At 40.7% G+C, this 26,386-nt stretch overlaps 1 protein-coding gene across 1 annotated transcript in view; it reads right to left on the bottom strand.

Annotated features, from left to right (window-relative positions):
- plch2a (phospholipase C, eta 2a) overlaps positions 1 to 25,981 on the bottom strand; it is a 56,637-nt gene extending 30,656 nt beyond the window's left edge. The window contains exons 1-6 of the mRNA XM_061841425.1: positions 25,732 to 25,981; positions 11,547 to 11,693; positions 8,982 to 9,225; positions 8,633 to 8,762; positions 4,674 to 4,844; positions 251 to 344 (exon numbers count right to left, since the gene is read on the bottom strand). Of these exons, the coding sequence (XP_061697409.1) occupies positions 251 to 344; positions 4,674 to 4,844; positions 8,633 to 8,762; positions 8,982 to 9,225; positions 11,547 to 11,693; positions 25,732 to 25,927 (982 nt within the window). The 5' untranslated portion in view covers positions 25,928 to 25,981. The remainder of the gene's footprint in view (positions 1 to 250; positions 345 to 4,673; positions 4,845 to 8,632; positions 8,763 to 8,981; positions 9,226 to 11,546; positions 11,694 to 25,731) is intronic.
- Between the last annotated feature and the right edge of the window lie 405 nt (positions 25,982 to 26,386).

Raw genomic sequence — 26,386 nt, 5'->3', positions numbered from 1 at the left:
TCTATAGTGAGGATCACAGGTCTCAGATTTCTAGCAAATGGTACGGTTTTGGTTGGTCAAGCACAATGTGTGAATATCAATTGTTTGGAGAATTGGGGTAAAGAATTGCAGCAGGAGAAAAAAAAGCCCAATTGATGGTGCATTAGATAGTAATTATCCATCTGGAATAAAAAAAAAAAAACACTGCTAATTGACTAAAAAAAAGTCATACAAAATGCGCAAGTTTAATCAAGAATGTGAGTATTCTTACCATCAATTCCCAAAACCCCTTGCTTCTGGTTCTCTGAACACGGCTCAAATTTGTTGATTATCTCCAGACAATGGTCCTTGCTCACTTTGGTCATCTATAAAGTAAGGACGTCCAGGTCAAACAATGCATTGCATGTATGCAATGTAGTACAATATTAATCCGTTATTTGAAGGATTTATTGTTGTTGTTATTAGCAAGGGAATTATGTCATTTGAATGACTGCCTCCCAACTATTGAGCCAATTTTCTCTGTGCTTACTGCTGTCGAGAGTGAAGTGGTCATGTGGATTGATGTTTTAAATGGGGTCGGCCAATGCTAGGTCAGTCACTGTGTTCACTATGACCGATTGTGGATCCTGGCCTGGTTGGAAATCAGTTCCACGGGGTGATATACACATCTTTTCAAGCACAAAATCAGATATTACATTGAACTTTTTTTGCCCTGTGATACTAACATTTTGAGCACATATGTTATACAGTGTTTTACTATAGGTACATAAAGTATGACAAAATGTTAAATGAGGAAAAATCAAATATTGCAAGTCGTAAGTAATTTTTCTTACATTATGCTTTTCCCACAACTTTTTTTTGGGTCAATTTTACAGAATTATAAAATAACGAAATTTTGAACACCACAAATCTACTGATTTTCTATATTGCCAAAAGTGTATGCTCACCTGCCTTGAATGAAATGAACTTAAAGGTCATTTCTCATCCTTATAAACATTCTAAAATAGATATAATGAAAAATACATATAACATTATTCACTTCAATGTCTATAGGAAAAAATAAATATGAGCGGAGAGCGCGTCATCCATGCGCAAAATTGCAGAAGTGTCATTCGACATCCAAGTGGTCGCCATAGTGGGGGCATCTCCTGTCATTGACGTCACCCCGGACATTCCCCATTGAAAAGACGCTGAGGACCCGACTATAGGAGACGAACATGCCCCTTCTGACACGGAAGCTCTTTTCGAAGAAGAGAACATCACACAACCGAGTTAGCAAAGCTTTGAGGTGGCTTATCACGGCCCTGAGCTGGCCCGCTTTACAGTGTTGTCGTCGCTCGCGGCTGAGTGCGCCATAAACAAGTCACTATCACAAGTCATTATCACTGCCGCCATCGGCGGTGTTGTTCATCACGGACGACGGCGGCAGCAATGAACAACCCTGTCGGCAACGGCGCACTCAGCCGCATGCGATGACAACAGCGTAAAGCGGCCCAGCTCGGCACCGTGATAAGCCACCACGGCGCCGAAGATGAGCCACCGCAGCTGAAGCCGTGCCCTTTAAGTAGTATCCCATTGCTAATCCAAAGCATTCAATATATCTGCCCACTTTCTAATTATATAAGGGTTTGAAGTCTTCTGAAAAAGTTTTGGGAGTGTGTTTATGGGATTTTTTTTACCATTCTTTTAGAAGCACATTCGGAAGGTCACACACTGATGTTGGACAAGAAGGCCTGGTTGTCATTCTACTCTAATTCTTCCCTTAGGTGTTCTGTCGGGTTGAGGCCAGGATTCTGTGCAGGCCCGTCAAGAGCATCCACACCAAACTCTTTCATTCATCTTAGAAACTGACAAACTGAAAAGAACTCAGCGAGGATTCAGCATACCAAGAGCTTTTGGACTTTATTCCTCACAACTTTGTGGGAAGAGTTTGGGAATGGCCCTTTCCTGTTCCAACACAACTGTGGACTCATGAACAAAGCAAGGTCCGTAAAGACACGGATGACAGAGTTTGGTGTGGATGAACTTGACTGGCCTGTACAGTTCAGACATCCACCTGATAGAACACCTGTGGGATGCATTAGCATGCAGACGGCGAGCCAGGTCTTCCCGTCCACCATCACTGTGTGACCTCACAAATGCACTTCTTGACGAATGGTCAAAAATTCCTAACACACACTCCTGCCCCTTGTGGAGAGAGTTCAAGCTATTACAGCTGTGAAATGTGGACCGATACCCCATTAATTAAGAAGGGGATGTCAGTTCAGATAATATGTGAGTCAAGGCAGGTGAGCAAATACATTAGCAATAAAGTATATTGTAGTTTTTAGACCACTGAAGGGGGAAAATGAGAAAAAAAACCATGGGAACATTACATTTCAGTCAGTCATTTATGTCATCTCTAATATAATACAACTTAAACTCTTGTCCACACTCTGAACCCTCAAAAATGAATATTATATCTGAGAGGGGACTTATTGATACAAATGGAGACAATTATGCTGCATAGTGGGATTCAAATATAAATCATTTTGCAAAATGGTTTCAATTATTCACAAACAGCAAGTACCAACTCATTATCAGATGCTGGGAATAAGAATCAGATCTTGCATTTTACGAACAGCATTCTCCCTTGAAAATGACTCTGCATCTTTAAAAAGCCCTGCCAGAACACTAACTAGAGGAAGAAGCACAGTCTGGCTGTTGAATGAACAACTTGCAGTCATGCTTATTAACTCTCTTTTTTTTTGTCCCCCATTTCTTAGTGTAGTGGTTTAATGAGAGAGGAGAAAAAGCTTTACAAATTTTCCCTTATGTGGAACCCTCTTGCCATCTAAATTTTCCCACACCAGGCACCACTTCAGCAGTATAACCTAATGTTTGTTTTCATTCACCCTTCCACATATCCAAAGTAAATTTATCTCCAAAATTAAGCCAGTTGTCACTGTAAAACAGCTGGGAATAAAAATGAGTACGGAGAGGGAAAGTAACCACTCCGGGTCAGCTCATAATCATCTGTCAACTGCGATGAAGGCAGTTTTATCACACCGACATTTTTGGCCAATAATGTACAGTGAAGAAAATAAGTATTTGAACACCTGAGGAAACAATTACAGAGGTCAAACGTTTCCTGTAGTTGTTCACCAGGTTTTCACACAGTGCAGGAGGGATTTTGGCCCACTCTTCCACATAGATCTTCTCTAGATCAGACAGGTTTCTGGGCTGTCGCTGAGAAACACGGAGTTTCCTCTCCCTCCAAAGATTTTCTGTTGGGTTTAGGTCTGGAGACTGGCTAGGCCACGCCAGAACCTTGATATGCTTCTTACGGAGCCACTCCTTGGTTTTCCTGGCTGTGTGCTTCGGGTCATTGTCATGTTGAAAGACCCAGCCACGACCCATCTTCAATGCTCTGACTGAGGGAAAGAGGTTGTTCCCCAAAATCTCACAATACATGGTTGCGGTGATCCTCTCCTTAATACATTGCAGTCGTTCTGTCCCATGTACAGAAAAACACCTCAAAGCATAATGCTACCACCCCCATGCTTCACATTAGGGATGGTGTTCTTGGAATGGAACTCATCATTTGTCTTCTTCCAAACACAGTTAGTGGAATTATGACCAAAAAGTTCAATTTTGCTCTCATCTGACCATGAAACCTTCTCCCATGACTCCTCTATATCATCCAAACGGTCAATGGCAAACTTCAGACGGGCCTTGACATGTGCTGGTTTAAGCAGGGGAACCTTCGGTGCCATGCATGATTTCAAACCATGACGTCTTAGTGTATTGCCAACACTCACCTTGGAAATGGTGGTCCCAGCTCTTTTTAGGTCATTGACTAAGGCCTGTCGTGTAGTCCTGGGCTAATTCCTCACCTTTCTAAGGATCATTGAGACCCGACGGGGTGATTTCTTTCATAGGGCTCCACCCCGATTGAGATTGACTGTCATGTTTAGCTTTTTCCATTTTCTAATGATTGCTCCAACAGTGGACCTTTTATCACCAAGCAGCTTGGCAATTTCTCCGTAGCCCTTTCCATCCCTGTGGAGTTGTACAATTTTGCCTCTGGTGTCTTTGGACAGCTCTTTGGTCATGTTACAAGTTTCAGTCTTACTGATTGCATGTGGTGGACCGGTGTATTTATGCAGCTAACGACCTCACACAGGTGCATCTGATTCAGGATAATACATGGAGTGGAGATGGACTTTTAAAGGCGGACTAACAGGTCTTTGAGAGTCAGAATTCTAGCTGATAGACAGGTGTTCAGATACTTATTTGCAGCTGAATCACATCAAGAAATGGTAAAAAAAAAAAAAAAAAAAATCACACATTGTGATTTCTCGATTTTTTTTTTCAGATTATCAATCTCACAGTGGACGTACATCTATGATGAAAATTTCAGACCCCTCCATCATTTCTAAGAGGGAGAACTTGCAATATAGCAGGGTGTTCAAATACTTTCTGTCTTCACTGTATTTGGGACATTGGTGCTAAGTCATGATGTTACTGCTGACAGTGGTCATATGAATTCTGAAATGTATAGAATCCACCCATTTGCTTATATTCCGCCAAATGATCCAAAACTCTGACTTTTCTGGAATTCGGATGAACGGCATAGACGTGCTCTTCGAGGGCGAAATGTATCGCGTGCGGTAGTAGCTAAGTCTCCTTTTTAAACATAACCATGTGACTACCTTCTGCTCTATCTCTAAGAAGCGGGTCAGGTCATCTGCATCAAGGTGGTCTTTGTGGTTGCTGTAGGTGAGCATGAGGAGGTACAGGTCTCGGCGAGTCGACATCATCTTGTAGAAGGCACAGAACTCTTCAAATCCCAGAGTTCCTTGGTTGTCATCCGTGTCGGCCTCCTGCACAACAGGTAGATGCAAAGCTTCAAGCATGGTACTTTGTCATTTAGAAATATGCCGCGATTATTAAAAAAAATGGGGTCCAAATTCTCTTGTCATATTTTCATATGAAACAGTCATAGTTTTGAGCATGGAAATATACTGAAAACAAAGCCCAGGCAGCACGCTTATTTTCTATTTTTAAATCCCAATTCTGGAGGAACACTTTTCAGAATCATTCTTATTAAGGAGAACACGTCTTTCATGGATAAGACCATAGGAAATGCTCATCTTGAGAACTACTTTCATTGGACACCAAACATCAATCTAGCCTTGCTCTTTCCAATTCATTATTTATGAAGCAAGCACTTAACTTGTTAGCGGGCTACTGCTCAGCGTTTTAGCTCAGCGGCTAATATGGATTATTTCATTAGTAAGAATTGCTGTAGCTGCCTCTTCCAACAGAGTTTTTCCTTCTCAGCTACATTTACACGTCTACTGTGATAAATCATTTAGCAAAGCAGCAGTAGGGAAGTCGTCTTCTTTTTTTTTTTTTTTTGCTCCCATTTACAATACAGCACTACTACTACTACTACTACTACTACAGGCCAAGGCATCAGACTACTTTGGCAACCAAAACAGAATCTTAAATAATCTAAATTATTTGTAAAAAAGTGAGAAACATTTGAAATAAAACACATTGGTCCCATTATTTTGTCCTTTATATGACACCAGTTAATCTGAAACTCTACAGTTTCCCCTCTGGGTCATCTTTATTTTTTTACAGAATGCTTTTTCATTATTTCTGCCAACAAAGACTTCCCGATGTAGCATTACGGATTTTCATCTGTAGAATATAAATATACAGTATAGATATCTGATTAAAGTTTTGAAATGGGTCAACTACATATATTTGAATCTTTAAAAAAAAAAAAAAAGTATGAACTTGTTATTGTACAGTCACAGAGAATTGTACCTGACAAATCGCATTCAGAAGGATATAGATTTTGTAACCGACGTTTAATATGGACACGATTTGTGACACGACACGATTCGCCTGCCAAACACGCTGTAGCATGTTTTGCATAACATTCTCCAGCGCCTCTGCTTGTACTGGCTTCACTTGCATGAGGCATGGCCACCCCCTCAAAATGTCTTAAAGAATTAGTCATTACATCAAGAAAATAAATATGGTGTGTGCTATAGTTTTTTCTATATTTCGGGTATTTTCCTGAGAGCATGTCACATTAAAAAAAAAACGTCTCCTTTGAATTTAGCTTCTACACACCTAGTTAAATTTTTAGATTCAAGAGTGAAGTGGCTTTGTTATTGGATGACTAAATTGTGTGATTTTCTTGTGACATTTCATGGGACGATGTAAATAAATTCAAAATAAGTTCAAAATTGATTATTTTCCTCCAAATTGTTCAAACCCACTGGTAACTTTCAACAACAGAAAATAGAAAGAACAAACCGACGACTACTTCTAACAAATGATCGTCTGAGAAAAGTATGGAGAAGGAAAAAGACCCCTCCTGACCCATTTGAGTGTACTATATTTATGCAGTGATGCTTTTCAAAAATCTCCAAGGAGAAAACTTATAATTTCTTGATGTCTATGGGCTCCTCACTTTATGAGGTCATTGCCTGCAAAGGATTTGCAATCAAGTTTTGCAAAGTAAATTGAGTTATCCCAAGTGTCAAAATATATTTGAGCCACTGAAATTACGAGGCGCTGTGGTAAACATATTTTTGGGAAACCTAAATGTCTACACTTCAACCACAATTTTTTTTCTCCCCATTTCAAATCAAAATGTTGGCGCAGTTGAGCATACAAAATGTGCATTGATTACTCTGAACTGTGCGTGGATTATTGAGGGAACTGGCAGTTATCATCTTCGAAACTGGGAAAGGGATCAACTCCACAGGTGGTTCGCTGTAAATAGGTTAAGCCAAGAAATGAGCCGAGATTGTCGACACTCAAATCTTCATCAATCTTCAAACACACAGAGACAGATTGGTCTCCTGTGTTTACCTAGCATTACATTAGAAGCCATCTGTGTCACAACAGCACCATATGGATGCCCGTCAACAGGGCCCTGGACTTAGTCCAGTGAGCAGGCTCGCTGGCTCTGTGAGCGGAAGCTAGAACATAGCGCTTAATGTGGCAATGTGCTCATCTTTCTGATGAGGAAAGCTAGTGACTGAGTCATGTGCCACAACAAGTACGACAGATGTTTGCTATTTGTCAAAGTGCCTAGAGTGCCTTTTCATAAATTGTTGTGTACAATTAGATCCAACTTCAGTCTCCAGTGGCCTACTAAGCCTTGTCACGCTCAGTGAATTGCTCATGTTAATTCTGTACATATCAAAATGCATGGCATGTTTGAAGTTGGCAACATTCATTGCCTACATGTAGTGCAAAGGATTTAAGAATTCTATTGCTAGATTGCACTATGAACTGAACTATGAACTGAAAAAAGTTGTGCAAACAGTAGAAATGCTTTTTCCCCCTCCTTTTCCCATTTCTAAATGTTAAAATATTGTAACGGTTACCAAAATAAACTGTACCATTAACAGTTAGCAACCGTCTGATGAGATATAAACCTCAGCTACAGCAGTCACTCACATTTGAAAAATGTACACGTGTGGTCGGTCATACTCGCAGATAAAGTTGCGGGTGTGATTAGGGATAGAATCTCAAGACCTTAAAATAACTTACATAACTGTAAATTAAAAATAAAATAAACAATGAAAATGGAAAAAAAATTCAAACTCAGAAATGATAATTCACAATTTCAACTGATATGAGTAGAACATGATATAAAACGGTATTTTAAAAATTTCATCAATAAAAATTCTTGATCTGACAAATGTTATCTGAAGAAAAGTTAAATGCACAGGCCTGTCAAGGAATAAACATGAACGGTCCATACCCGCAATGTAATGAAGATGCTGAAAGTTTAGTTCAACATAATCAGCGTTAGTGGAAACAAGCTAGCGATACATTGGAACAAACATACCTGTCGGCAATCGTAAAAAAAAATTGTTGGGGGGGGGGGCACGCATCGCGGGACTGCCGTAAATAGGAGGCCGGCTTGCTAGAACGTGCCTTTATGTGCGTGCGCTTGACGTATTGGCCACACCTGAATCAAGCAACGAGGTAGATGATAGTCTAACGTCTTTTTTCGGGGGGGGGGGGGGCACGCTGTCCCACCGCCTCGCAATCACCGCAATGAGCACCCCTGGTGTAACTGAATTTCCTTTGACATGGCTTATGATGTTAATGACTTTCAACGTAAATGCGCTCGCAGTACGTGAAGCAGCTCTGAATATGCGCTTTTGGCCTAACTTCCATACATGCTCAGAATGGTTAACTTCCATTTCCTGTTTCCGATTGAATACTGATTGTTTAGGAGCAGGCTTGTTTTGTTAACAACGTTTATGAAATAAACACGTAAATTAATGTCAAGACTACACAAATAAGCAACGTCTTTCAATATCTTTTTTTCTACTCGTAACAAATTTTACACGCGTGATTTTTAATGCTCGGCTGCGCAGATTTGCGAGCACGGAGGCGAGCGAGCGCGGTCGTCAAATGTGAGTGACTGGCTACACTATCCTATGGTGTGAGAGTGTAAAGCTTAGAACAATGCAGGTCCAGTATGTAGGTCAGCTTGGCCCAATTGATGCATTGAATTTTAATCTTGTGAAAAATAAGGCATAGGTGAAATGATCAGCAATAACAGTGACAAACAAATAGTAAAGCAATTGAAGACATTATAAAATGACGACATCCTGCAGCGTACCTTGAACATCTGTTTAACCTTCTGTCGGGGTAGGTTGACGTTGAGTTTATGCAGGAGTGTGAGGACCTCACTGATGCTTAAACTCCCATCGCCATTCTTGTCAGCCTCGGTGAACGTTTGTTTTAGCCATGTAAGAGCAAGCGGAGTTAAAGAAACTTGGCAACAAGATATAGTGAAATGTACAGAACAGTCCAGTTGCAATCAATTCGCTGCCCTGACAATGAAATGACCAGGATGAATGAGAATATTCACCATCCAATATTTCTGATATTTTTTAACGGTGCAATAAATAATTGATGTTGAAAACTACGTGCAGCATCTCAGCTAGGAATACAATCAAAAAGGATATTGGTCTCGAGTGCGCTGCCTCTTGGCCAGGCTGTCCTCGTCACTGATTCCTGCCATTAGATATTTGAGGCCCGTGATCCAGGTTCGTGCTTCCTCACCGGTGCCAGACACAAGATCCAGGGACTCCATGTGCTCTCCGTAGTACAAGCTAAAGCAACAGTTGGGGTCGAAGCAGCCCTCAGCATAACGCTGGAAGATCTCAGATTGCTTCCCCTCACACACTTCCCGAATGGAATCAATGGAGACTGGTGGAGGAAACAGAGAGGAAGAACAATCTTAGTTTTTTTTTGTTTGGTAAATGAAAGGCTCTGGAGTCTCTACTTTACAGACAATAGACACAACAATGATTTTTGAGAGAAAATAAAATGCATTATTGATTGTTAAAATTTTATAATGTCAAGGAGAATGTTTCAATTGTCTGTCGGGTTTGAAAATGTGCTCATCATACATCTTGGTTGATACACCAGTAATACACAAGAGACTCGCCAACACAACAACAGGTTCACAAAGAGGACTGTTGCTGAGAAAGAATACATAATACATTTGCGTACCAGTCAAAATGTGGCCACTCCATCTCTTGCAATAACTTGAGAAAGGTTGTGTGCAATTTTTTACAGGTACTGAATACTGTACACACAGTACAGCAATTGTATTTTTGCTTCAGATCACAACATGTAAAAAACAGACCTCATTTATGTTCTTTGTACGCCATATGAGAAAACCACACAGATGTTGTGTTTTGGAGAACCACGATGTTCATTCATTCCACAGGACATGAATGAAACATTGGTGACATGCTCATCCATACATAATGCACCGATATAACTCGATTTTCAATTCTGCACCATACTTGACGAAAAAAAAGAGAAACGAAGCTTACAAGTGCATAATATATTCTTCATCCAGACACTTGATATCCTGCTGCTGTATATTGTATCCTCCCATGTGGCTTTCACAATGGGTAGAATGTTTTTCCTTACTGAAGCTCATAAATAAAATAATATACACCAGGTTGCTGTTATGTACTATTTTGATAAGTTGCAGTGGGGTGATTATTCTATTAAGGCAACACATCATGGTGCCCGACTTTCATTGACACTGGCAGTGTTGCGGCAGTAAAACTTCAGGGGTGTCAAACTCATTTCTGTCACAAGCCACATTATACCAGTAGTTACCCTCAAACGGCCATTATGGCTGTGGAATGATAAAAATCTTTAACCGCCTTATCATAGTTACACATTAAATTTATGAACTAGTTTTGGAATCACAAATCAAGGGTTTTTCCAAACTATTGTTGTTTGGCAACACAAAAATGTTTGTAATATCTCGTTATCATTTATGATATTTGAAATTTTGGTATAGATTTGAACAAAAAAGAAAAAAAAATCATGGAAGTTGACACACATGATTTGCCTCTGCAGGCCACATAAAATCACCTGGCGGGCTAGATCTGGCCAACAGGCCTTCAGTTTGACACCTGTGCTTTAGATGAATGGGGGGCCACACCCCAAAAACAAAAAAAGAAAAAAAAAAACCGCAGCATCGAACTGGGAGAAAATTTTTCAAGGTTAACAGATAGCAATTACATTTTCTATTGTCTCAAAAGAAACAAATAAAATACATTTACTTCCAATATAATTTGCTAAACAAATGTGTGTTTTTTTTTTTTGTTTGTTTTTTTAAATCAATAGTGATAAGTGGAAATGGTCAACACTTTTGCACCTCCTGCCAACAATGCGTGCAAGCAAATTTAGCACCTGCTGTTTGGAATTGTTGAAAAAAAAAAAAAAAAAAAATCACAGTCTTAGTCGATCTCCGACAACACACCCACGAACAGTGCATGCAATATGTTAACTTGAATACGTACTTAGCGACTGTTATTTGGAAACTTAGTAAATCATGCTCTACTGTAAGTCATATTTATTGCAGTGTACTTTAGATCTATCTGTTCCAATATGACTGCTAACATTTTTATTTATTTACAGATTATGCGCTCTACTAACTTGTCTCTGAAGTGACACTAGTTCAAGTTCACCAATTAAAGTTAGTACCTGTAAATAAATACTGAACTGTTAACATCTAGTTTCATTTTCATCTTCTGATGTCCAACTTCGACGGTTTGTCGTCTACAGCAAGAACAAAGAAATTGGGCTTGCTGTTTCAACACTTTTGGAGGGAAGTGTAGCTGAAATGAATCAGGAAAGCATCTACCGCAAACTCGATATTCATGTCATTTCCATTGTCCGCACTGCTTATGCTCACTAGCTGGCGCTTATCTCAATACAGATGTGAAAGGAAGTTTTGCAATAGGCTTGACTATCATTTGCTATTCTTACCCTCAAAATAGAGAAAAAAATAAAACACTTCAACCTCCAGTGCGGTCATGAAATCTTATATGAGATGGAATTCATTTAATCGCAGTAGTTGATGCAACTGCCGAGTCTATTTTATCTAGACTTAACGAAATGTGAAATATACTAAGAGGAGGGAAGCCTGGCCCATGAAATATTGCAGTTTTCTCCATATACTAAATGAACACAGAAGTAAAGACAAAAAAAGGACTCACTCTTGGCCTTTTCATTCTTGCGCGACGGCCTCCAGCGGATGCAGGACTTGTGCTCGTCTAGATAGAAGAAACGCACCAGTCCCTTGGAGCTGCCACGGAGTTTCACCATCTGGGTACCCATCTGCATGGAGCTCATACATTTCTCCACTGGGAAGAAAACAAAACAGAGAAATTAGAGTGCTGAAAAGGTTGGAAAGTTGACAATTAGAAAAACAATCCACTCTAAAAGAAAGCACACATGCCGTGTTGTTTACGCGAAGGAAAGTGCATGGCGTGTAATACGATATGAACAACGAGCGGTGCAGAGCAGATGCAATAGCTATGTTATGTCAGAAGCCTCAGGCATGGCTCATTGGAAGAAGAAAAAGGTATGGTCAGAAAACACCGATGTTGCAATGTGATAGTGTACGTCAACCACTTAAAAAAACAAAAGAGAGCCAGCTGTTTCATTTTTGTATTGGATAGCCATCGACAGAGGCCATCAGCCACACTGAGAAGAAACTATGTTCTTGGCATTTTTTTTTTTTGATATGTCCTTAAAAAAAATTCAGGTGAAACTATCAGAGACTCCACAGAAGGCTATTGGTGAATGCCTCAAGGTTGCAGGGCTGTGACCTTCACAATAATTGTCCAATTTGCCATGCTCAACAAGTGCTACAAACTGACGAAGGCTAACCAACTGCTAGTAAACATGACCTATAACAGGCCTCGGCGCGCATCTCTCACCAAAGGAACAAAAATGTAGTTTGACACAGGTTTGCTGCAAACTGAACAAAGATAAGGATGAGTCATCTTTTACGCAGACATTTGGCAAATGAATCGCACATCACAATTTTGTTGTAGTCCCATTAATTACCCCTTGGAATTGTAGTGACAGTATATCGCCCTGAAAGAAATAAACTAAAGAAAGAGCAAAATCTGTGAGTTGAACTGACTGTTTGGTGAAGCAATTGAAAGGTTTTTTGCTGTAAACAATATAAACGTACAGCCTCCTGTGTCTCCTCTCCACCTGCTGGCCACAGAAACAAGGGTACCGCGCATGACGATAACATTTCCCTCGGCCGAAAACATTAAAATGACATATTTCCAAGAAAAAATGATATTGCAATTATAGCTCTTCTTCTTCTTCTTTTCCTTTCGCCTTGTCCCAGTAGGGGTCGCCAGAGCGTGTTATCTTTTTCCATTTAAGCCTATCTCGTGCATCCTCCTCTCTAACACCCACTGTCCTCATGTCCTCCCCCCACAACATCCATCAACCTTTTCTTTGGTCTTCCTCTCGCTCTTTTGCCTGGCAGCTCTATCCTCAGCACCCTTCCACCAATATACTCACTCTCATCTCTGAACATGTCCAAACCATCGAAGTCTGCTCTCTCAAACCTTGTTTCCAAAACATCCAACTTTGGCTGTCCCTCTAATGAGCTCGTTTCTAATCCTATCCAATCCGTTCACTCCAAGCAAGAACTTCAACATCTTCATTTCTGCTACCTCCAGAACTGCTTCCTGTTGTTTTTTCAGGGCCACCATCTCTAATCCATGCATCATGGCCGGCCTCACCACCGTTTTATAAACTTTGCCATCATCCTAGCGGAGACTCTTTTGTCACATAGAACACCAGACACCTTGCTCCAAATGTGCCATCCCGCTTAGACCCGTTTCTTCACTTCCTTACCACACCCACCATTGCTCTGTATTGTTGACCCCAAGTATTCAAAGTCGTCCATGCTCGCTATCTCTTCTCCTTGCAGTCTCACACTTCCCCCTCCACCCTCTCATTCACACACTTACACTTCACACACTCTGTTTTACTTTGGCTAATCTTCATTCCTCTCCTTTACAGTACGTACCTCCATCTTTCTAATTGTTCCTCCGCCTGCTTCCTGCTTTCACTGCAGATCACAATATCATCTGTGAACATCATAGTCCAAGGGAATTCCAGTCTAACCTCATCTGTCAGCCTATCCATCACTACCGCAAACAGGAAGGGGCTTAGCATGGATCCCTGATGCAGTCCCACCTCCACCTTAAATTCTTCAGACACACCTATGGCACATCTCACCGCTGTTCTGCTGTCCATGAGTCATACATGCCCTGTCTTCTTCTAACTTATTTCTCCTCCACACCAGACTTGCGCATGCAGTACCACAGTTCCCCTCACGGTACTCTGTCATGGGCTTTCTCTAGGTCTACAAAGACACAATGTCTCTCCTTCTGACCTCCTCTGCACTTTTCCACGAGCATCCCAAGGCAAACAATGCATCTGTGATACTCTTTCCAGGCATGAAACCATACTGTTGCTCGCAGATACTACCTCTGTCATGGGTCTAGCCTCCACTACTCTTTCTCATAACTTCATTTCAATTATAACTCATTTAAATAAAAGATCTATGTACAACCCAAAGTGAAACTGCAGTCAAATGCATAAATCAGCTGTAACAACAAAAACAGTCCTCATGTTCTTTCTGAGCAATTCGATTATGTTCACATCATATCCACATGATAAGAACCCAACAACAGTCAGTCTAGCAACTAAAAACACATGCTAGAGAGGTACCAATACTGTGAGGGAGTCCTGCATATACTTTTTGACTTTTTGGCCACACACAACTTGAACCTACATTAGTATATGCACAGTGTTACTCATGATACAGCTTACTCGAGAAATGGGCCCACAAAATACTATCAAACGCTGACAAAAAATAATTCCACCCAAAAATGAATCTATTGATAAAGACCCACATCCTAGATCAGTTTGGAGAGTTATCTGTCAAGCGGGTACTTGTAGCCTGGTGGAATGACACCGATGTGACCTCAGATTTCCCCTGTTACATTGCCTGGCACATCCAGACAGCCTGCTGAGAGAATTAATAGTGAAGCTAACCCAGTGCCTACGGCAAATTCATTCCAGGGTGCCAAGTGAACCCAGATGCAGGCTCACTCACACACTTAAAAAGTATGCCAGCATAACCTTGCTTACATTATAGCACTCGTACCTCACTGTTAAGCAGCATATAAAGTGTGTGCATGACACAGTCCTTATAAGGGAACATCTTGGCTCTGGAGATAAAGTGGCTGTTTCTCAATTGGAATGATACATATTCAATTCCTTTTTAGCTTCAAATCCTGGTGAAGTAATCTCGACCAGGACTCGACAAAGTCCTGGTTACTTTGTGTCAAATGGCTCATTTACTTCTCTGCATCAAAAGCCATCATTAATTTTGCCATTAAAATAGTTTATAAGCATTGTCAAATGGAGAGGGATGGAAAAAAATACTGATATACATACATTTATTGAATGTCAGGAATGTTAATGTAATCATTGGATCACCACACTGAATATAAGCTTTACTTTGAAAAAATGTGGACATAATGGCAGAAAGCAGTGAATTATATTTCCTAAGTTTGCTTAACATAGTAATAATTAGCATAGACAAAAAACATATCGACATAAAAGAAATGCAGCAACACTGGATGTTTTGCAGCCAGAACCAATAAATAAAAGCATCTACTTTCACAAACCACCAAACACCAGCATAAAAAAAAGAAAATGACAGTATGAAGTGGATAATAACTGATCAACAATTCAAGTTATTTAAAAAATTATTCAAAAGAGCAACAGCAGCAAAACAAAGATAATGAGGAAAACAGTCATTGGACTTTGAATGGGTTTCAAAGTAGTGCTGAAGGATGAAGAGGCAAGTTCCAGAACCAAATAATATGAGAGAATGTATGTGTGTGTGTGTGCGTGTGTGTGTGTGTCATGTTTCACATAAACAAAACAGTGGGAACAGAGAAAAATGAAAAAAAAAAGTTTGCCACTCATCATTGCAGTAGAGGGAAAAGGAGAAATTAGCCCTGAATTTCACAGAGCAGAAAGTCTGGAGCCTCAAGCAGGGACAACACTTCGATGATGGGCTTGTGTTGACAAAATGGCAGATAAAAACATGAATATTGGCAATTTCATTCCAATACTGGCAACCCAAATTGTATCAGATTTGATTAACTGTGTTTTAAATGGCACTGATCTGTTTTAATATGTAGTTACATAATGTGGGAGGGAAAAAAAAAACGATTTTTTTTTTTCTATATGTCATCAATAACATTTTGAATTGAAATTTGAGTTAATACACTGGGTACATGAAAACATTTTTGGAATACTGTATTTATGAGTATTTTTCATCATACTTTTGAGTGTCCAAAGGTGCAATTGTTTTATTCATTTTTACTCATATTTTTTTGCCGCTATGATCACCATTTTCTTAGCGTTTCATCTTTCTCACTTGCTTAATGCTGACTTCACCCTATATTTTAACTGTTGGCTGGCTGCATCTTTTCATGTTTGGAGACTGGTATACAGCTCTGGAAGTTTTCTCTTTTGAGGAGTAATCAATGAAATTAATTGCTGTCAATTTGGTTGCAATGAGACGATGGCATGTCAGTAATGAGTTCGGAATCTGAAAAAAAAAAAAAAAAAAAAAAAACCTCTTTTTCCATTGACATTAACTTTTTCAAATCTAACAGGTTTTACATGATGTGCCCACAGATAGCTTCCATCAAGACCTGTAGACTAAAATTGCATATTCTGTGAGACACAACAACCATTTTGAGACCAGTCAATCTACCACTGTGAAATTACATCAGACTTAAAGTCCCTAAGCATTGTTCCTCATTCATATTGTCATCACCTTTGGATCTTATTTTGAATGACAGATATGAATAACTAACGGGGAGGAACCATCACATCTGCTACCTTGGCATTTACAAGTACATGCTTGTGCGGGAAAAATCTCGATGTCGGTCAATCTCTTCCATGCTGTGATCAGGGGTGTTAAGCATGCTCAAGCATTTCCACTAATCAAACAATCTGCAGTTTATGGGCCAGTGGTGCTGGGTTGCTGAGTCTAAAACCAAAGAGGTGCAGAGAGAAGTTTGAGAAATTTTGCTCGAGAGGAATATTAAAATTCTACAGTATATTGAATATTTTGGCTGGTCTACCAGTGAAAGTCATGTAAACATAGTGGAAAGATAGCATATGCATAAAACAGTACGAACAGTATTAAGGATAGTGTTCCTCCCCCATCAGCCTCTTGAGAAGACATACACCAAGTTTCTATCTAAGGAAATGACCCATATCAACATTTCACTATAGCCTGTGAGACAAAACGTTACATGGACAGAGCTGCTTGAGTCCACAGCTGTCGCGGCTACTAGGAGAGCTTAAGATCAAGAAGCAGATATAACTTTCTGAGGTTAAAGCCTGATTAGAAGTCTAGGTTGTCTCTGTGATGGGAAAATGCCATGGTCTGGTTTTCCTGCCCAAGTCAGAGTATGAGCCAAACAGGGCGAGTTAAGTTAAACTATACCATCAGAGCACCAGGTTAAGCCGCAGGGATTGCTTGCAAGCCATATGGTGCACACCCAATCCACACGCAGGTGATCTCCAGGTTCATTACTTTGCTGAAGTAAAAGCAGAAAGCCCAATTACATCAATAATATATACAAAGGTGCACCGACATATAGAAAACGCCAAAAGAGGCAATAATAATAGTGTAATGATCTATGTCAAGGCCACAGCAATGCTAGTGTTTATGACATTAAAAATACTCTTAATAGCCATGGGCTTGCTGATGGTAAAACTCTTTTGAGTAATCTTGCCAGATCAGCAAGCAGCTTGTGACCTGGATTGTTCACGCCATGAATTACAGTCTTAATAGCTTGCTAAACATAGAACGTTGGGCCACAACGTATTTCATTATCCATCAATTACAATTGCATGCAATCTCCTGCAAAACAATCATTTTATCATTTAGTCCCTCCACTGAATCTTTTGGTATAATTTCAATATTTGAACACTTTTGGTCTGACTATAGAGGAAAATGTAATGTGATCCCATCACTTCAAATATTGCAAACTATTTTTGAGACAGAAAATTGATGGTCACACATTTGTAGTCATGTAAATGTAAAGTCAATTCCATAGGCCATAAAATGATTGGGGCAATAGATGCAGATGCAGTAATGTGCACAAATTGCGCAGCAAACGAGTTTGCCAAGACAAACTATAATCTGCTGTCACTTGGGATAAGAAGCCACAGTTACCATTTTATTATTCAGAATAAAATTCATGTTTCACGCTTCAAAATTTTTTTCATACAAATATTCAGGTTTAATCATACATCCCAACAGAATGCCATCTTAAACAGATATTTGCACTTTGTCCTATATTGTTATTTGGAAAGAAGTAGTGAGAACCCCAAAATCTCAAATGCTGTGTTGTTTTATTTCTTCTAATTATCCATCCATCCATCCATCCATCCATTTTCTATCACTTGACCGGGTCAGGTTGCGGGGAAGTATCTTCAGCAGGGATAGCCAGACCTCCCTTTCCCCAGCGACTTCTTCTAGCTCTTTCGGAGGGATGCCAAGGGATTCCCAGGCCAGCCGAGAAACATAGTCTCTCCAACGTGTCCTGGGTCGTCTCCTGGGTCTCTTTCCGGTGGGACATGCCCGGAACACCTCACCAGGGAGGCATCCGGATCAGATGCCTCAGCCACCTCATCTGGCTCCTCTCAATGGGGAGGAGCAGCAGCTCGACACTGAGCCCCTCCGGGATGACTGAGATTCTCACCCTTATCTCTAAGGGTGAACCCGGACACCCTGCGGAGGAAACTCATTTCGGCAGCTTGTATCCGGGATCTTGTTCTGTTGGTCACGACCCACAGCTCGTGCCCATAGGTGAGGGTAGAAACACAGAGCGACTGGTAAATTGAGAGCTTCGCTTTTCGACTCTTTACCACAACGGACTGATACAAAGTCCGCATCACTGCAGATGCTGCACCGATCCGTCTGTTGATTTCTCACTCCATTCTTCCCTCACTTGTGAACAAGACACATATACTTATACTTGAGCTCATCGCTGACCCGGAGAAGGCACGCCACCCTTTTCTGACTGAGGACCATGCTCTCAGATTTGGAGGTGATCATTCTCATCCCAGCCGCTTCACACTCTGCTGTGAACCGCTCCAGAGAGATCACGGCTTGACAATTATTTTGTCATGAAATAAATGTTATGCTGCACATATTATTATAAAAAAGATAAGTATTAAAAATGAATCAACTTCACCCACACCATATTCTCAACAAAGAAACGATCAACAACGTTGAAGGTCAATGTGCCATAGATGGGCACGACAAGCTGTTGAACACCAAATTAAACAACGGTACAGGAACCTGCTGACTTGTAAAGACAACCATACTTCCACTGGGGTCCATTTATCATCATCAATTATAATTTTGTGTTGGGTACAATGGAGTCTAGGAATATTTTGTGTAACATGTAACCACGGCAAACTGCTCCATTTGGGTATCAGAAGCATTGTTTGGGAATGTTGTGCATGAACAGTACCACTTAAATTTAAGTTTAGCACAAAATTTCCATCCCTTACCCATGTAGCCAAGCCTCCACTTTGAGAAGGCCACAATGCTGCTTCCAATCCAGAAGAAGTCATCCAGCACGTAGGATGATTTGGATTCAGCCACCTTCTTGTCATTGATGGAAAAGGCTCCTTTGGTAGGAGGTCCGGGCATGTCAACAGTGGCCACAGCAGCTGAACACATCAGGGCCGAAGACACTGGGCCGAGGGACCGGAAGTTGCTCTTCTTGATGACACTCATTGAAAGTAATGTTAATTTTAAATTGCCTGGATATTAGTCTCTCACTCTTCAGTTATCTGGAAACGTTTTATAGAGACATCTCCGTCACGAGTATGATCACTCACTGGTTGGTTCCCATTTTCGATGTACAATCTGAAGAGAGAAAAAGACAAGAAGACTTCCTCTCGCTGACTGTTTAGAATCAACAGTTGGTCAATAATCCTGCAATGTTATTACTTCCGCAACCCTGCTTATTGCACTGCCATCTCCTTAATATTCCTCCATCGAAAAGACCCGCAAGAAAAGAAAAATCTCCAGCTGCAGTTTGTTTTCAAATCTGCAATTTATCTCCATTCGTACCATTATTTCTTGTTATCCGCATCAGCGGTGCTGAAATTGCTGAGGTCTTCTGAAAGCGGCAGCAGTGGCAGACAGGTAGAAGAGAGGTGGAAGCACAACACACAAATTGCAACTGCAGCTTGTGTGCTGTGGTTGGAAATCCCAAATCCCTTTGCAGCCATAATCCCAGTCTAGGAGATTTGCTAATGGTGTGGAGCGAAACAGAATGACCCACAGAAAAAGAAGGTGAAGAGGCTAACTCTGAAATAAATGAATGCTGTTTGAAAAAAATTATTAAATAAAAGCTGCAATTAACGATCACTGTGTTTACTTTGGAGGTGTGTTCACATAAAGAGCCATGAAAAATCCATTACCAACGCAACATTTCTGCCTGTTGTATAATCCATTCTTTGAATGAAATTGAAAAGGAGAGGAATGAAGATTAGCCGAAGTAAATCGGAATATATGTGCGTGAATGAGAGGGGCAGAGGAGGAAGAGTGAAGCTCCAGGGAGAAGAGACAGCGAGAGTGGACGACTTCAAATACTTGAGGTCAACAATACAGAGCAATGGCGAGTGTGGTAAGGAAGTGAAGAAACGGGTCCAAGCGGGACGGCACAGTTGGCGGAAGGTGTCTGGTGTTCTTTGTGACAGAAGAGTATCCACTAGGATGAAGAGCAAAGTTTGTAAAACAGTGATGAGGCCGGCCATGATGTACAGATGACAGAAGGTGGCACTGAAGAAAGAACAGGAAGCAGAATTTAAGGTAGCAGAAATGAAGATGTTGAGGTTCTCTCTTGGTGTGAGCAGGTTGGATAGGATTAGAAATGAGCTCATTAGAGGGACAAGGCAAAGTTGGACGTTTTGGAGACAAGGTTGGAGAGAGAATACTTCGATAGTTTGGACATGTTCAGAGGCTGTGGCGACCCCTAATGGGACAAGTTGAAAGAAAAAGAAGTAGTAGAAAAGACAATACAGTAAATGTTTTTCAAATTTTCAACACAAGTCTTCTCTTGTTTCCAATGTGGCTTCCTATGCATTATGCAAAACGTTTGTGTAAAGTACATTGTGACTCAAAGGGTTTAGATTAAACCAGTAGTTTTCAAACTGGGGGGGCATGCGCCCTAGGGGGAGGCGCCACGTCATGACATGGGGGTATGGATTGTTTCAGCCCCCCGCGCTTGACAATTTTTCAATCTCCCCTCACCAATTTTCAGTGCTATCACCAGTCCCTGCTTTTACAATTTTCAGTGCTCGCACCCCCCCCCCCCCACCCTTATGTCAGAGACAATGTGAAGCGGCAGGGGGACAGGAAAAGTTAACCTCCAAAAAGGGGGCTCCCCTAAAAAAAAAGTATGAATACATCTGAATTAAGCATAAATGAAAGTGATGCGTCTTCTCCACTGCGTGGTAATCTTCAAGTTCACTTATTTCACAATGTTTGCCTCTCCAGTTCAAACCACCACAGCACATACACCGAGTCACAAGCACCAATTGTTGACTGAAACAGGTCAGGCTGCGATGTGGTTGTCTGAGCACGTTGAATGGTGTCAAAATATATTAGAACTCTGGAGGAAGACTAAACCACAAACCGGTACGAACACAGTTGCGAGACGGGAATTGAAAAATGGATGGATGTATAACAAGGTACATAACGTACGTATAGGGCTGTTCGGAGAAACATTGAAAACAATATAACGGAAGATAAATCACCCGCCGCGTCACCGTGTAATGCCTGGCCAAAGATCCAGCAGTAGCCAAACAATTTTCTCTGTATTCTATCACTTTGTCAGAATGTTTCAATCATCCTGCCAACTCCAGGAGAAACCCGAGATGACACTTTACTTCGCATCATTTAAATTGCTTGAGTACTTTGTCCCTCAGCCTATGCCGCTCAACAACTGTAACACCAAGTTTCAGAGAAATTGGCCAATTTTTGTTAGGTACATTTTGTCCAACACAAGCACATAAGCTACACGCTCACACAAGTTAGATAGGACTTCCTTGCAGACAGTAATTGGCCTAAATTTAGACTACACAGTTTAAGTGACCTAAATTCTAATTCCTTTTTTTCCCCCATGTGGCACTTTGCATATCTGTCTTAGAAAAGTAAGTTAAAAAAAAAAAGGAAACCAACACAAACAAAAACGGGTATATTATTTTAAAATAATGATGCTAATGGAACATTTTGAACAGGAATGAGGACTTTTCGACAGAATTAGATTTAAAATCCAGTTTGGGGCAGCTCCGAAAAGACAAGTTGATCAAGCATAACATTCATTCAAATATCTTGATCAGCAATGCAAGTAAAAACAATGATTTGAAATGTAAATAAATGAACAAATGTATTTTCAAGGAGTTTTGTTCAACATTACATTTCAAACAACATGGTTAAGAATATTATCTATTTAGCATTAAAAACATTTCAATGGACTTCAGTTCTCTATTTTACACCATCATCCCTGAACTCCTCCCCTCCAAAATTCTCTAGCTCAGCATTTCACCTGCCATCTCCCGGTGGATCTACAAGTTCCTGACGGGCAGGACACGGCAGGTAAGGCTGGGGGATACCAACTCATCCACGCCCACTATCAGCACCGGGGCACCCCAAGGTTCTGTCCTCTCCCCTCTACTCGAATGACTGCACCTCGTGGCAGCCGACTGTCAAACTCCTATAGTTCGCAGGTGACACCCCGGTTATTGGCCACATCAAAGACGGCGACGAGTCTGCGTATGGAAAGGAAGTGGAGAGACTGGAGCTTTGGTGTGGTCACCACAACCGCGATGGCGTTGAACGGTCTAAAGACTGTAGAGATGATTGTGGACTTAAGTAGGCATTCTACACCACAGCTACCCCTGACGCTGTCCAACTGTCTTGCCTCAACCGTCGAGACCTTCTAGTTCTTGGGAATTACAGTTTCAGAGGACCTGAAATGGGAGACGAACATCAACTCCATCCTCAAAAAAAAAAAAAAAACAGCAATGGAGGAAGCACGGCCTGTCACAAGAGCTGGTGAGACAGTTCTACACAGTGGTCATCCAATCAGGACTGTTTACCTCCATCACAGTCTGGTTTGGGGCCGCCGCAAAAAAGGACAAACTCCGACTGCAACGCACAATGAAAACCGTTGAACGAATTGTCGGCAACACTCTACTCAGTATTGAGGACTTGCACGCAAGTTTGTTGTTCTGTGTTCTTTGTTCAGAATGTCAAACCAGGGCAGCACCAACTGCCAAAGAAAAATTCCTTGTGTTTTTACACACTTGGCCAATAAAGCTGATTCTGATAAGACGTTTCGACATGCTAGAGTATTAACCATTGCAAAAATGTTACAAAATGATGACTCCCAAAATACAACGCTTTAAATTTAGGGTTGATGTGGGAAAAACCCTGATAGTGACAGTTTCGAAAAATAACCAAGATAGTAATTTCATTCTATATCCTGCATATACGTATGAATAAGTATGATATAATTCTAATATCTGCCAGCGTGACTACAGTATGCAGATTTCTGTATAAATTCTGTGAGTCGTTCCTAACTACATTCTTCTTTTCCTTTCGGCTTGTCCCTGACTACCTGGTGTTCAATAAATTTAAGATAAATGACTGGTATCAGATATGATCTAGAAATTTTTTATATGGTAAAAATGAGTTTGCGGTACTTAATCGCAATTGGACATTAAGGCATCCTGAGGGACGCCAACCTAGACACATTTAAATTGTTCAAATGTGTATTCGGGTTAAGTTGCCAAGACAACACTACCATCCATTGACACCAATGTGAAGGACGAGTGAAGAAATTTCCCACTGCAATACGTGGTAGACAAGGTACAATAAGAACAAGTTTCACAATTTTATAACTCAGTCCTTCGAGGGACAAAGCAGTAGCCAGAGATTTTCCACACTGTAAAACATCATTGTTTATCGGAATTACTTGACTGCATGCACGTAAACATAATTACAACAATAACATCTGCTTACACTGAATATTTTATACAACTATAAACAGGGTTTGTACACTTTGTACAAAATTCCATGAATTTTCCATGACTTTCCAACTACTCAATACAAAATTCCATGACTAATATTAGGATTGACTGGTTCTGGCAGACAGGAATATTTCAGCTAAGTGACTGAAAATCCCATGACATTCCCTGACCCAAGCCAAATAAATATATATATTTTTAGCGGAGTTTACAAAACCTGGAAAAGGCAACCTTTCTTCCCATGATATTCCAGAAATTCCCTGACCCGTACAAACCCTGTATAAACATCCCAATTACAACAACAGTTGGAAAATGAAGATGTCGAAATCTCTTTGCATGTTCTAAGACGAAAGTACTGTACCGTAGTTACAGAATACTTTTGCCCGTTCTTTCTAGTAAACAATAAAATTGTGGAATATTAAAAAATGGGCTGTATGGTGGCAAATCTCAGGCCTGCATGCGTGAAGATTGCATGTTCTCCCTGTGCTTGTGCAGATTTTCTCCGGGCACTCCGGTTTCCTCACACATCCCAAAAACATGTGTAAAACATATTTTAATTGCAGACTCTAAATTGCTCTTGGGTGTGATTGTGAGTGTGAATGGTTATTTGTTTGTTTTTATGTGCCCTGCGATTGGCTGGCAACCAGTTCAGGGTGTACCCTGCCTCCTGCCCAAAGTTCGCTGGGATAGGCTCCAGCATTACAAATAACACTCAATTCACAATGCAATTGAATTTTTCATTGGGCCACTTCCACTTCTGGCCAATGCTCTCTTAACTATTCTACATGTGTGTATATTTGTGTTTACACTTCCTGGAGAAATACCACATATCATAGTCTCTTTCATGTTCGTTGATTTCGAAATGGTGTAAATGAGACTCGCCACGTCCACAGTGTCAACAGAGTGTGACATTTTTCTGGAACAGAAACAACACTGACGTCAGCAGCAGGAGGCTTCGCGCCATTCACGTGCCAGATGTCTGATTGCATGCAGACAATTCATCATCACAGAACTAACATAACGTGTCATTTGCAAAGGCCAAGCGAACTTGTATTAATTCCATCCATCCATTTTTTGATTTTCTTGTCCTCACAAGGGTCGCGGGAGCCAAAATCAGGGGACACTTTGGGGCGCACACACACACACACCACACTTGATACTGTCATCTCATAAATTTGTAGATTTTAATAGCTCTTTTAAGACATGCCATATTTTTAATTAATTTAATTAAATCTGACTTCACTGATTATGTCGTAGTACATACGCCTGACCGTGGTGTGGGCAGCGTGGGATCGATTCCCATTCAGTGATGGTGCTGATATCTGCCCTGCGGCTGACTAGCGACCAGTTCAGGGTGCAGTCTGCCTTTTGCCCGAATAGGCTCCAGCGCTCCCAGTGACCCTTGTGAGGATAAGGGGCTTGGAAAATGGATGGATAGATCATTAAATTTTATTGTATTTGTATGGACCTCTGAGCATAGAGTAAAGAAATTAAATGTCTCTAAATGTGATCTCATATACAAGACCTGCGATCTTATCTACAAAACTTCAGCCCGGGTTTATAAATGCATCCACATCTGAATCAGGTTCCAAAGTTAATCAGGTTGACTTTGGGTCTTGTCTATCAAACAAGCGACATACATATTCATAAACCCTTTGAGCATACTAGACTAATAATTAGCAGCTCAAGAGATAATCTAAACACGAATAAACAGCCCCTGCTGAACTTGCACAGGCTGAATCATGATTTAAATGAAAAATTTTCACCCAAATACTGGTCTCATCGACCCCTCGCACTAAAACCAAAACAAAGTGTCATCCGGGCTCAAACTTCGAGAAGTAGGACACCGCTGCTGTTAGATCGTCTCTGTCCAATAAAGTATTCTGTCATCAGCGAGTGCTGAATAAGGTTTTACCTTCCCACTGTGTTATCTATAATTAAAGAGAGTTCCGGACTGACCTGAAATCGTGTGGACTGATCCGGATCAGCAGAGCCTTCCTGGAGTGTGGAGCAGGCTGCAATCCACTCAGCTGTCATTTTAGTCACGTTTGAAAACACGCGCTGGCCCAGCAGTCACTCAGTTACCACTCGTCATTCTCCACATTTTCATTCTTTAAACGGGCTTCAGTAACCGATTAGAAGACGTTTGGAATCAGTGACGCAAGTGTTCAAGAGGATATCTTAAAAAAAAAAAAAAAAAAAAAAACTCACCGTGACCGCGAGGTTTGCCCGTTTTGCTTTTTCCACTTGGACATATTGCAACGCTGTTTTGAAAAAGTAGGCCAAAATGCAATTTACCGCGCAGTCTTCCAACTTTTGACCAAATGACGTATATATGAACTTTCGAAAGATTGTAGCTGTGAAACCAATGATGTGTTGACTCATATAAATAATGAATGTGTGGCATATTGAATGAACGTAACGGCGCGGTCCCCCATTCAAGTTCACGTGCGTCTCGCGACCTTCCATGACGTCACGAACCAGGAAGCTGACGCACTTACAATATCAAGTATGGAAGGGATTTATCTTTGAGGGGCAGAACTTTATTAACTAAAGCTGAAGGTATATCCCGGCTCACCTATGCTGCCTCATCGCTTGGTGTTAATAAAAACATTCTAAAAAAATATCGACAAAATGCTCTTTAACTTCGTATGGAAAAATAAAACTCACTATATTAAGAAATCGGTTGTAATGAATACTCATGACAAAGGAGGCCTAAATTTTTTTAGACTTTCAAACATTAAATAATACTTTGAAAATTAATTGGCTGAAGCACTTCATTAAAGACCCCTCCTCAATTTGGAATTTCATACCAAATTTTGTCTTCTCTAAAGTAGGTGGCCTACATTTTCTTTTACTGTGCAAT

The sequence above is a fragment of the Syngnathoides biaculeatus genome, chromosome 2 (genome assembly GCF_019802595.1).
Source record: "Syngnathoides biaculeatus isolate LvHL_M chromosome 2, ASM1980259v1, whole genome shotgun sequence".
NCBI classification, from domain to species: Eukaryota; Metazoa; Chordata; class Actinopteri; order Syngnathiformes; family Syngnathidae; genus Syngnathoides; species Syngnathoides biaculeatus.
The sequence above is the reverse complement of the archived record's forward strand: the minus strand, read 5'-3'. Positions and strand labels throughout refer to the sequence as shown.